Source organism: Pollicipes pollicipes, unplaced genomic scaffold (genome assembly GCF_011947565.3).
Source record: "Pollicipes pollicipes isolate AB1234 unplaced genomic scaffold, Ppol_2.1 Scaffold_4219;HRSCAF=4965_pilon_pilon_pilon, whole genome shotgun sequence".
Taxonomy (NCBI): Eukaryota; Metazoa; Arthropoda; class Thecostraca; order Pollicipedomorpha; family Pollicipedidae; genus Pollicipes; species Pollicipes pollicipes.
In genome coordinates this window covers 20432550-20444378 of record NW_023596448.1, presented here as the reverse complement: position 1 = coordinate 20444378, position 11829 = coordinate 20432550, and the positions used below count along the sequence as shown (strand labels likewise).

General features: G+C 53.1%; 1 protein-coding gene across 1 annotated transcript; it reads right to left on the bottom strand.

Moving 5' to 3' along the window:
* Positions 1 to 241: 241 nt before the first annotated feature.
* On the bottom strand, positions 242 to 9293 carry LOC119094977 (CDK5 regulatory subunit-associated protein 3). The gene is made up of 11 exons (XM_037217887.1): positions 9250 to 9293; positions 8330 to 8374; positions 7781 to 7949; positions 7187 to 7302; positions 5700 to 5822; positions 5037 to 5177; positions 3207 to 3336; positions 2403 to 2518; positions 1782 to 1925; positions 1272 to 1418; positions 242 to 481 (listed from the first exon to the last, which is right to left on the bottom strand). The coding sequence occupies exons 2-11, from the start codon at positions 8333 to 8335 to the stop codon at positions 242 to 244; spliced, it is 1332 nt and encodes a 443-aa protein (XP_037073782.1). The 5' UTR covers positions 8336 to 8374; positions 9250 to 9293.
* Positions 9294 to 11829: the final 2536 nt, after the last annotated feature.

Here is an 11829-nt window from a genome sequence, read left to right as displayed (position 1 = left end):
GGCAGCCGTCAGCGAGTCTGACCGGCGGGTGGTCCGACAGCGCACCCAAGCGTCCCGCCAGCCAGTCTGACGCCGGCAGCCGTCAGCGAGTCTGACCGGCGGGTGGTCCGACAGCGCACCCAAGCGTCCCGCCAGCCAGTCCGACACCGGCAGCCGTCACGCCCCGGTCAGACTCGGGCAGCCCGTCCCCCCCCCCTCACCCCACCCCCACACTCCCTGCGGCGGTTATTCAAAGTCCACCTCAACACAGGGTCTCGCGCCTTCCATACCTGGGCGAGGACTTGACGAGGAACAGGTGCTGCAGCTTGACCGTGCGCAGGCTGTCCAGCACCTGGCGGGTCTCCGACTGCATGACCCGCACGGCGTCGGCCGTCTGCAGCTGCACCGACTGCGGTGCGCCCTGCATCTGGCTCATGCTGACCATGCCGTCCTCACGGCTGTCCGACATCTCCACCGCCCGCTGCATCAGGAACGTCTCCAGCTGGGGGACACGGGGTCAAAGGTCAGGATATCTCCATCGCCCGCTGCATCCGGAAACATCTTAAACCGGGGAACACGGGAACCGGGAAACACGGGATCAGGACAATCTCCACCGCCCGCTGCACCAGGAGCGTCTTAAGCCGAGGGACGCGGGGTCACGAGGTCCAGGACCTCTCCACCGCCCGCTGCGCCAGGAGGCGTCTTAAGCCGAGGGACGCGGGGTCCACGAGGTCAGGACATCTCCACCGCCCGTGCGCCAGGAGCGTCTTAAGCCGAGGGACGCGGGGTCACGAGGTCAGGACATCTCCACCGCACTGCTGCACCAGGGATGTCTCCAGCCGGGGGCCACACGGTCACCAGGTCAGGACATCTCCACCGCCCGCTGCGCAAGGAGCGTCTTAAGCCGAGCGACGCGGGGTCACGAGGTCAGGACATTTCCACCGCCCGCTGCGCCAGGAGCGTCTCCAGCCGAGGTGCACGCTGGCGGTGCCTACTGATCCCTGCTGCACCAGAAACACCCATTTCGACCTACAGCAGCTGCTAAGGGAGTGTAGCCGGGGGGGGGGGGGGGGATCAAGAGAAGCGACCCAACAAACCAGGTCCGGAACAGCACAACTATCATACTTGGCAGACAAGTTTAGACCTTCCACCTAGACAGACACAAAGTCTGGACGTCATCACCTGACGGCGGATACCATGAAGATCAAAATAAGTCCTTGCTCCACCTGCAAAAGCTCCGTCCCGCCGCCCGTACGAAAGTCTGTGACCACCCGGAGCCGGCCTCAGCTCACCTCCATGAGCTCGTTGACAATGACGGTGCGCGTGTGCGGGTTGTCCAGCAGGGAGAGCGCCTCGGTGTCACGCGCCACGCCGCCCTCCAGGCCGCTGTGCTCCACCGTGATGCCGGCCACCTCCACCGCGGTCAGGTCCACCGGCTCCTGCGGTGGACAGCGGCGGCGTCAGCGGTGGACGCCGCCGGCGAGCCCGGTCTCCGGCCGCGGCAGCCATCGTGAACGCGGCGCCAGCGGCCGGCGGCGGGCTCCCGGTGGGACGAAGGGTCCCGCCTCGCCGCGGCAGCCGGCTCAGCGCAGCGAAACGACAGGCTGGGTCGATAACAGGCAGGTTCGCCTACACGTCACAGCGCGATACCGCGCTGGTTTTTAAATATTGAAAGCTGGGTTTAAACATCCCCATTCGCCTTGAATGAGCGCAAGTGGTGTCCTTACAGACGCGGGCAGCCAGTGCAGTGGGCCCTAAAGAGCGCTGATATCCAGACACAGACCGTGGGGCGGGTAGCGTACCTGCGCGGGGACCTCAGAGCCCTCCTCCACCTCGATACCGCCCCAGTCGATGTCGCCTCCGGCATCACCTCCGGCAGCATCGTCACCGAAGTCTATCTCGGCCGAGTCGCCGAAGTCTATCCCGCCGTCGTCACCGAAGTCGATCTGCCAGGGACACACGGCACGACCGTCACGTGCCGCTCAGGCTTGATAGCGGACTCACCGGCTGCCGGCTGCCCCAGCTCCGAGCACGTCAGGCTATTCTACAACGCAGGAGCTGTGGTGGCGGTGCTGGTAGTTTGGAGCTTTTGCGATGGTCTTTTCTAACAGTAAAAATAACACAGGGCTACACAATAACTATGTTTTGTTCTTGGTTGACCATATGCGCGTGTCGTGCACAACAATACATGCATGAGCAGCATCTTCAAATGTTGTTTACGCATGTCCTATGGGTGATATGATTGTTGCACTGAAGTGTTCGACCATTCGGCGCCCCCTCGAATCGCCGCCAAAGATCATCACATCAAATCACAATGGCGGCACCTTTTATCTCGCTAGCCAAACCAACAAACTCCCCACAAACGTCAAGCGCTTGCCGACGCCCATGACCTGTCCCGGCCCTGAGGGTCCACGCCTGCTGACCTGGTCGTCGTCGGCGCCCGCCGCCTCGTCGGTCGGGTCGACGGCGGCTGGCGGCGGCTCCACGCGCAGCGGCGGCTCGCCGTACCGCCACTGGTACGTCGTGACGTCGCCGTTCTCTGCCGGAGGGCGGCACAGTCGGCGCCAGCTGACCACCGCTCACTGGTGCTGACGGCTCCCGAGTAGGCGGTGCAGGGGAGACTGGCCTCATCCACCGAGACGGTGGAGGGCGACGGTGGGACCCTCACTAGATCCACTAACGGGATGGTGGAGGGCGACGGTGGGGACCCTCACTAGATCCATCCACTGACGGTGGGGGGCGACGGAAGAGAGTCTCACCTCATCCACCGACGGGACGGTGGAGGGCGATGGTGGGAAACCTCACTAGATCCACCAACGGGATGGTGGAGGGCGGCGGTGGGGAGCCTCACCTAATCCACTGACGGCATGGTGGAGGACGGCGGCTCATCGCCCTAAGATCAGCATGGTTCTACAACCCAATTCTACCTGTCTCAACTGCAGCATGCTTTCACCACACCCCACTCAGATGACGCGCAGCTACGCCCTTGAAAGCAAACGCTCTCACCAACCACCGATTACACAGAGCTTGCCCGCCAGTATCGAGACCGCCGCGCAACAGTTCATCAAAGAAGTCGATAACACGTCCCCACGAACTGGGCACTTTTTCAGTGCGCACTGCTGAGACAACGGACCGATCAGCCCGGAAGTCCTTCATCCCAGCAATCCTTGGCAAACCATTGTGGCATCGCTCTCCACTGCGCCAGTGTGCAGGTGCCTACTGCCTACCGACGAAGTAGTGAAGCGTGGGCAGGAGCTGGTCGTCGGCGACGGAAGGGTTCACGAACTTGACGAACGCCCTGTAATAGGCGATGGGTTCCCGTAGCGCCTGCGCCTTCTCCACCACCTGGGCATACACCTGCGGCGGAGGGGTGTGTTGTCAGGAACTGCGCACTGAATGCAGGTCACCCATGTCAGACTAATGTGCATGTGAGGTGAGGCGAGAGCCAAGACATGCATAGAGGGGCTTCGACCTCGAAGGCCGCAGCGGCATGGCGTTCTCTTCATTTACAGAATCGATAACCAACTAGAGTGGCGTCTTCCCTGTCACACCGCCACATCGATCGATAATGCCAGTCCCCGGCGCCGTGGTATCCCGCGACAGCTGACTGCAAAACGCTCATCCATCGCGAGTGCGCTGAATTTGGCCCGCGGCGAGAATGATCAAACTCTGGCAGAGTGCTCGGGCCACAGGACGGGCCGGGCGGCGTCAGTTCCACTACCGCCCACCACCTCCTCCACGCAGACTTCTTTGCCGCCGAGTTACGCACAGATCCCGCAGAGTCCGCAACCGTGCTCGCATCGCCCGGACGGTGCTACGAACCGCCCGTAGAAGGCACTCGGTGGCTTCCTCGTTCCGACGCTTTCCTTCGCCCCGACACCCCTCTGTCCTCTCTGCTGCCCACGACAGCTTCTTTCCGTCGTTCCTTCCGTCGGCTCCGTTCAATCGATTCGTCGTGTGTTGTTCAGGCCTGCGCTTAACGTCGTGTGTTGTTCACACCTGCGCTCGACGTGTGTGTTGTTTAGACCTGCGCTCGACGTCGTGTGTTCAGACATGCGCTCGCGGAATGCCTAAGCCCTGGCCGCCTCTGGTTAAGATGGCCGCGCCTGTCTATTGGATCGGTGGTTCCGTTCACATCTCTGGCAACGGTAATTTTTATCGACGAAAAAACCGCTGATGTGTTGCATCCGCAATTTTTTCGCTATACTCCGGTTCCAATAGTTCCGTCGAAACAATATCAAAACCCGGCATGATGACAAATATTTTCTCAAAAATGGTTCAAACGTGATCTTTCCTTCAAATACCACGCTTGAAATGGCATCCGTCACGACAAACTGACCCAAACAGGACGAGGTTGCAAACCGTACTAAGAAAGCTGCACCATGTTTTATACATGTTTTTATAGCAAAGCATCATCCAAGTTTTCTGATGTTGGCAAGCATCTTCCTCATCTTTATGGCGCCGATTATATCGTTTTGCATCACTTTTTCTGTCGCGAGCACTCGCGCTAAGCGTTTGACGGCGACAGCCACCTGTTTGGCGCGCCTCCTGCTGGCACCTCTTCCAGGGCACAGGACCAGATGCTCCAGGACGCAGCACGAGTGGAAAAATTGCCACTACCAGACGAGCTACGCAGGATACCGTCGACTGAATGGACAGTATGTGGCACCCTAAGAAGATGCCCATTAATTTCGAGGAAAAATAAACTGAGTCAGGCAGGAAGAGTGAGGAGAGAAGCGAATCCATAATACAGCATAAAAGTTGGCTATTACATGTTAAAACAGACTCAATGCTGTCCTGTCCTGTCTTGTTCTGTTCTGTTCTATTCTGTTCTGTTCTGTTCTGTTCCTGTCCTGTCCTGTACCTGACCTGACCTGACCTGACCTGACTTGACATAACCTGACCCCACAACATTCCCTTCCTCACCCCTGCAAAGTCCCACATAAAACGACGTCAGTTCGAAATCATGACGTCACGTAACACAAAAGGTTTCTATTTCCCACTCTTTGACAGTCGCTATCTCGCTCCGCCTCCTGCCCCACCTCTCCGGACCTCACCTGTGGCAGCTCGTCCAGCAAGTGCAGGATCTCTGTCTTCAGCTTGTGGCCCTGCAGACCCAGTTGCCGGCAGGAGGCGTCGTACTGGTCGCGCATTGACTTGGCGTTGCGGATGTAGTCCTGTTCCCGCTTGTCGCAGTCCTGCGACGGACATCCGGGTCATCGGGGTCGGGATCGGGGTCGGGGTCTGGGTCTGGGTCTGGGTCGAGGTCTCGGGTCAGGGTCGGGGTCTCAGGTCGGGGGCGGCTGGCGCTCAGTTAGGGCGATGACTACGGCATGGGAGGCGTGGCCACGCTGCGTTCATGCGTGACAGCTGGATCATGTCGAGTCACGATGACACTTGAGCTCAACAAGTTTTTTTCTGGGAATACCGTGCTGAAGAATACCATGGTACGGTGACCCAATTGTGGTGATGCGCTTTGGTACCACCGGTGTAGCTTTAGCATCCATGGTGATCGAATTGTGATGGTATCGCCAGTATCGTTTTGGCATCAAGTCTTAGGGATTTCAGTTTGAATTTGAGGACGAAGAGAGGGTTCCCAAACAAGATACTGGTGATAGGCGAGGATTAGTTAGGCAATGACAAAACAGCCAAACAATACAAAAGAGGAAGTATGCGGTGGACGTTCTCTACCACACCATGTTACCGCCTCAGAGTCGTACCGTCTGTGCCTGCTCCAGCTTGGCGATCTGCTTCTTGATGCCCGGTATTTCGTAGTTGACATTCCTAACCAGAGCCTGGGATGCCTCCGCCAGGCCCACGTTTTTGTTGACGTACATCTTCACCTGCAGAAAACGGGGTCAGATCTGAACACTACCAATCATACCATCACTGTCACATCACATCACATCATCACTATTCATATGACCGCCGCCGTCACATTTTTTGGCGTCGCTTTTATGTGTCACTGCACATGCTTAATCCTAAGGCACTCAAGCAATTCCAAATTGACTTTTCAAGTAATTTCAGTTTTAGATATATGTATTCCGAATGCTCCACATGAGGGACTTTAGGTTCCTGACACCTGCCAACCGGCTTTTTACTTGCCAGTTCGGTTCCCATTATGTGCAATCCGCGCCGTCAGCACGGCTCCAAATGATTAGTCTGCGCCCATCGACTGCGACATTCCGCTCTTTCGGTCAACGCCTCGTCCCAGCAGCTACTCAGCCACAAGACCACTGGGCTGAACGGTCTGGCCATTCTCCCGGCTATGCTCTCAGGTCAGGTCAACGAGGTCCGCCAGGAGGTCACGGGTGGGATGGTTCGATGTCGAGGTTGGGAATGTGACGGGGCGCGACCGTGCCCGTGGCCCGAAGTCGCCTTCCACGTCACGAACTACGCCGATCTGATCGGTGAGTGGGGACCGTGGATGGTCGGGCCGCCACTCATTGCGTCACTGAGCGGGACAGAGCTGCTCACTGTCTCACTGAGCATCACAGAGCTGCTCACTGTCTCACTGAGCATCACAGAGCTGCTCACTGTCTCACTGAGCGTCACAGAGCTGCTCACTGTCTCACTGAGCGTCACGGAGCTGCTCACTGTCTCACTGGGCGTCACAGAGCTTCTCACTGTGCCCCTGAGCGTCAAAGAGCCGCTCACTGTTTCACTGGGCGTCACAGAGCTGCCCACTGCGTCACTGAGCGTTACAGAGCTGCTCACTGCGTCATTTCGATACCTACGTAACGTTTGTTTGAGGGGAAGGTCAGGCTGACGTTAGATCTGTCGGGCATGAACTGCACCCCTATAATTCCCAGCCAAGTGTCCATAGGGGTAACCTGCTGGTGTTTCTCTAAGCGCGGAAGGAATCGATCTGCAGGCTTGAGCCGGGAAGTTACAATTGGTACTTACTGAAAGTATGCAAATGATGGCGGAAAATCGGAAAACGCTTCGTGCCTACATTTCTGGTTTGGAGACCACAAAAACTCAAAGTGCCCACGAAAACACTGCCCATAGCCATATCCAAGCTTGCTGTTGAAATCGCATCAACTTTGTATAACAATATCAGACCGGGACATTTTCCTTTTCATCTACTTTCCCTTGACACGATCTTGTGGTTAATCAGACAGTTGAAATGCAAACAAGGTGCCTTTTGGTCAAGCTTTACCGGCCGCTGTATTTTGCTATTGCAACCCAAAAAATCGGCACTTACCACCTCTTGCCAATCTTTCATCCGTTGGGATCCATAGAATCCAAATAAATTTTTGCTGTCTTTTTCTGTCTCTTTGAGGATTTCAATTATCTTCAAGCAATGGTAGTAGTTGATGTCTGCAATCAAACAACTAAGTCAACAGAGGAAGAGAAGATGATAGTGTTAGGATCAAGAATGTCAGTATGACAATAGACATAGATGAGAAATCCCTATGCATTGATCATAATCAAAATATCCTGATTAAAATCAGATAGTTATGATATAGATAAATCAAGCCAACCTTTAGAAAGGATGCTGTTTAAGTTGTACTATTCATTACTGTGCTGAGCATTATGTGAAAAAACACTGAGGCACCCAACAAAGGGCACTCCTAAACACAACCAAACCTCTCATCAAGTTGCCATCTCCCCATGAACCCTCACTGCCAGGTCAGCTGAGGGAGAGCCAATCATTTACACAGTCATCCCTGCCAGGCAATCCCACAATGCCTTGGGGGGTACTATGTGGGAACATCAAGCGTGGGATGACAGCTGGAAGGGTGTGCAGGGACTGACAGGGGCATCTCTGAACCATACTGGCCCAGTAGGCACTCACGGGCGCCCGACAGCAGCTTGACAATCTCAGGATGCTCTGGCATGTCCTGAATGGCATGGTTGATCTTCTCACGAATCTTCAGCACTGACTCCTGCCAGTTCTTCTCGCAGTGTCGACGAGACACCAGCCAGTCCATCAGCTTGTTGGTGTGGATGTCAATTGGAAGGTCCTGTGGCATGCCAACTTGGTCATTTCAGTGACCAGCTCCATCAATGGGCTAGACATGCAATCTTCTGTGCCAGCTCCATGAATGGGCTAGACATGCAATGTTCTGTAGCTATATGCTTACCTTACACACTAGTATCAATCTAAATAACTACCTAAGTCCACATAAGCTGGCACAGATGTTACAATTGTAGGCTCAGTTTTGTGTAGCAGCATACCATCCTTGCCTTCCACATACCAAGCCTACAAAAAATACATGCCATTTAGGCATATGCAAATGGCATGTATGGTGCAATGCACAATGCATGCCTCCTGCACATCATAGGTGACTACTTAGGGGAACAGCCATTGGTTGCATTGGCAGCAATATGAAATCCTGCTTACCTGCATACTTGGATATTTCAGTAGAATAATTCAAATAAAGACAACCTGCAAAAGTAAGCATCATATGTGATGAGACTTATACAGCTATGGAGCAACTAATACAACAATGCAACAAAATAATTTAGAGAGACATGGACTAATGTCTCATACACCAATGAACTTTTATTTCTCTCAGTAAGAATATCCATCAAGTCACACACATCTCAGGACAGCCCTTGTAATTTTGAAAAGGTTATCAATGCTAAATCACCTTGCCTTCACTTTGCCAAGTATTTTTTATTACTCAGCCGTTTTGACTCTGGTGAAAGACAATTGCTACCTCACCAAATAAGTGAGCAAAAGCAGCTAAGTACCATAATGGTTAGAACCAGAGAAACAGCATATTGAGAGTGTGGCCCAGCTACCAAGCTGACTGCATTTGTTCAACACCACAACATGTTGACTGCATTTGACACATGATGTGCATGGGGAAAAAGACACACAGTGCATTTCAGCTTGCACCAGCAATGCTTTGCCACATGCAATTAACTACCATGACAAGCTTAATCTTTGGCTGGCCTTTCTGTCATTCTTCATACTAACATCATGCAAAACTACTGACATACATGTTCTGCGCAAGAAATTCAGTCATTAGGTATTGCAGTCATATGCTGCCTAAGGATCATCTTTTTCTGTCACATGTGGGCTTTAAATGTCAAGGACAATTACAAGACACATTTTCAGCACTCATTTTCCCTGCCAAAAGGATGGCACTCCAGTTACATGTTGCTCATAATCAGATGTACGCTATTCTTGCAGCCTCCAGCCTGGCGTGCCCCGAATACAACAACAATCAATGACATGCTAATTAAACACTTCCCCATATTCACCTACTAGAAGAAAGTGCCAGTCATAGCAAAACCAACAGCGAGTATATTTGCCTCAATCCTCCCGGCCCGTCCGTGCCAGCGACAACACACGGAACTCGCGCGGAACGTGGTCCAACACACCAACATATGGCTCGCGTCTGCTGCGGTATTGACTTTGTGCCGCCGTAATTGTATACTAAACTGGAAGCGTCGGTGTGGCATGAATACAATACTGACATCTCATTGGTGTTGACAAAATTTGGTAGCGTAGCCCAGACAGCCAATGAGATGCTTTACGCCGTGCTCGTAGTGGCTGTAGGCCCGTTGAGCTGGTTCGTGTCGTGGAGGAGGGAGGATGCCGGGCGCGGGCTTTGCCATGCGCTGGTTTTCCCCCGTTCTGTAGAGGGTGGTGACGTCACTGATAACAAGACCGCAGGTAGCCGCCGTTAGCCGTGCATGGCGTCACTGCTAGTCGCATGCGGCGCCACCGCTAGCTGCTGGGTGAGACGTGCGTGACGGTGCGGGGACGGCTGGAACATTGAAATGCAGATATCGAACAAACTGTTAGCGGGAGTGCATGTGACCACCGGACCGATTGCGTAGAGTTTAATGGCCAGTATGGTTATATGCTTTGCAAGCCCATGTCGCTAACTACTTTAATGCCATCGTATGAGTGAAAACGTACACATGGGAATGGTATGAGACCGGACGCCTGGAGCAGCGGGATCTCTTCGCATCGATAATGAATAAACTGCCGGCGGAAGGTGCACGTGACTAGCGAGCCCATTGCGTATGATTTAACGTCGAATATGTTGATGTGCTTGGCAAGCTTATGCGACAAGCCACTACGTGAAATCGACATGGGAGCTGAAAATGCCCACGCGAGAACTGCTGTATGGTGGGTGGACAGGATATCCGCCGGCTTTCAGGGAGCTACGTGAGTAGAATCTATGTGGAGAGTATAAATGTGAACCAACTGCAGGCATAGCGACTAAAATACAGCCAGCGTGAAAAAACGAAAAAGCACACACGCCAACTTCTGCAGATAGGCAGCTTGAACATCGGGCTACCTCCTTGCCAGTGACGAGTATATATTCTGACTGGTAGGCGCAGCATATGCCATTTCTGCTGTTCCGGTGTCTCGCCTCCAGATCACTGGTACACACGGTACGTCCGAGGTCACTTCTGTCTTTGACAGTCGTCACTGGTGCCCGTCACAGGCCCTCGTCACAGTCCGTCCCGCTGGCGGTTTTCAGTCTTCTCAGTTGTTACTGTCTTCTCTCTTGGCCCCCACGGCCGCGTCCCTCGCACGGAACGCCTGGGGCAGGAGGAAGGGAGCGCGAGCGCCTCTAATCGGCGTTCGCCAAACTTCGGAAACATCCAACATAGGTGTTTTCTGACACCTTACACATATTCCACGAACCAATCAAGTATAATCATGGGGTAGGCGTGATCATGTGCTTTGAGAGCTTGCATTTAGTGAAGACATTATAATCTAATCAGCATAGAAACTAGCAAGGCGGTGGCTAGGTGCAAGGACGGTGGTACTAGGGAGAGGAACGAGTCCCCCGCCCTTCTCCACTTGCCTTAAAACACAGCATGAGCCCATGGATGTTAACTAAAAAGAGTTAACCAAATGCCAGGGGTGCAATTCCCTATCCACTTGAATTCGGTTAAGGGGGTTTCACCCACCTTTGGGGACAAATAGGCCAAAAATGGGGAAAACGCATTTGTTTGCATTTCTGGGCGTAGACTGGGTCATTTTTCACTCTTCCCGGTAACTAAAATACATATCCTCAAAATGGATATCGTGGAAAGAAATCGGGATGCCTATGGAAATGATATACTACCTCTTACCCGTCTCAATGAAAACAGTTGGTCTAGGTTGGTGAGAAAGTACTCTACCAATGCAAAGTATAATCTGCTTACCTAACTACCTACTGGGCAAAACTTTGCCATAGAAAGGTACGCAGCCTCCTCCAATAGTTACCTCACTTGCCAACAACATATCTGGCGCACCCAGCGCGCAAAATAACCGCTGAATATGCAGACTTACCGCGCTCGCTTTTGATTCGCACCAGCGGCGGCGATATGACCACGGGCGCGAGACCTATAAGATCGAAGTGTATTGTAGTGGCTGGCCGCTTAAGGTTGCCACGTATATTTTCATACTCGTCGTCAGTTTTTATGAGATCTGCTTGCTGACCACCCATATCGGTCTCCAACAGTCTGTTCGTTATAAGTACGAAGATAGCCCAATGTACATGCCGCCCTTTGACGAACAAGTATCGTGTGTGCGTCTTCACGAATCATGCTATTGAATTGTTATGGTTTGCCGCATAGGTTTGCAAGGCACGTAATCCTATTCACAACAAAATTACGTGTAGTTTGCGCGTGTGTCATGTGCAACTTATGTTACGCGTGATTTTCACATGAGATTCCTTGTTTTGCTTTCTTCTTGCTTAACTCTTATTAGCTCTTAAAAGCTCCTTAGGATAATACGTCAACCGGCGATAATCAGATTTCCTTGGATTAATTATACATGCCATTGTTAATGGCGGCTGTTGGCTAATTGGCAGGTAATGAATTTGCGGCTTATTATCGAAGGTAATTATATATATATATATATATATATATATATATATATATATA

Bases quoted from the DNA above. Each gene is read 5' to 3' on its own strand.
- LOC119094977 (XM_037217887.1), bottom strand. The intron at 7,303-7,780 runs GTGAGTGCCTAC...GTTTGATTGCAG, and splicing joins CAAGCTGCTGTCGGGCGCCC to ACATCAACTACTACCATTGC. The intron at 1,419-1,781 runs GTACGCTACCCG...TGTCCACCGCAG, and splicing joins GCTCTGAGGTCCCCGCGCAG to GAGCCGGTGGACCTGACCGC.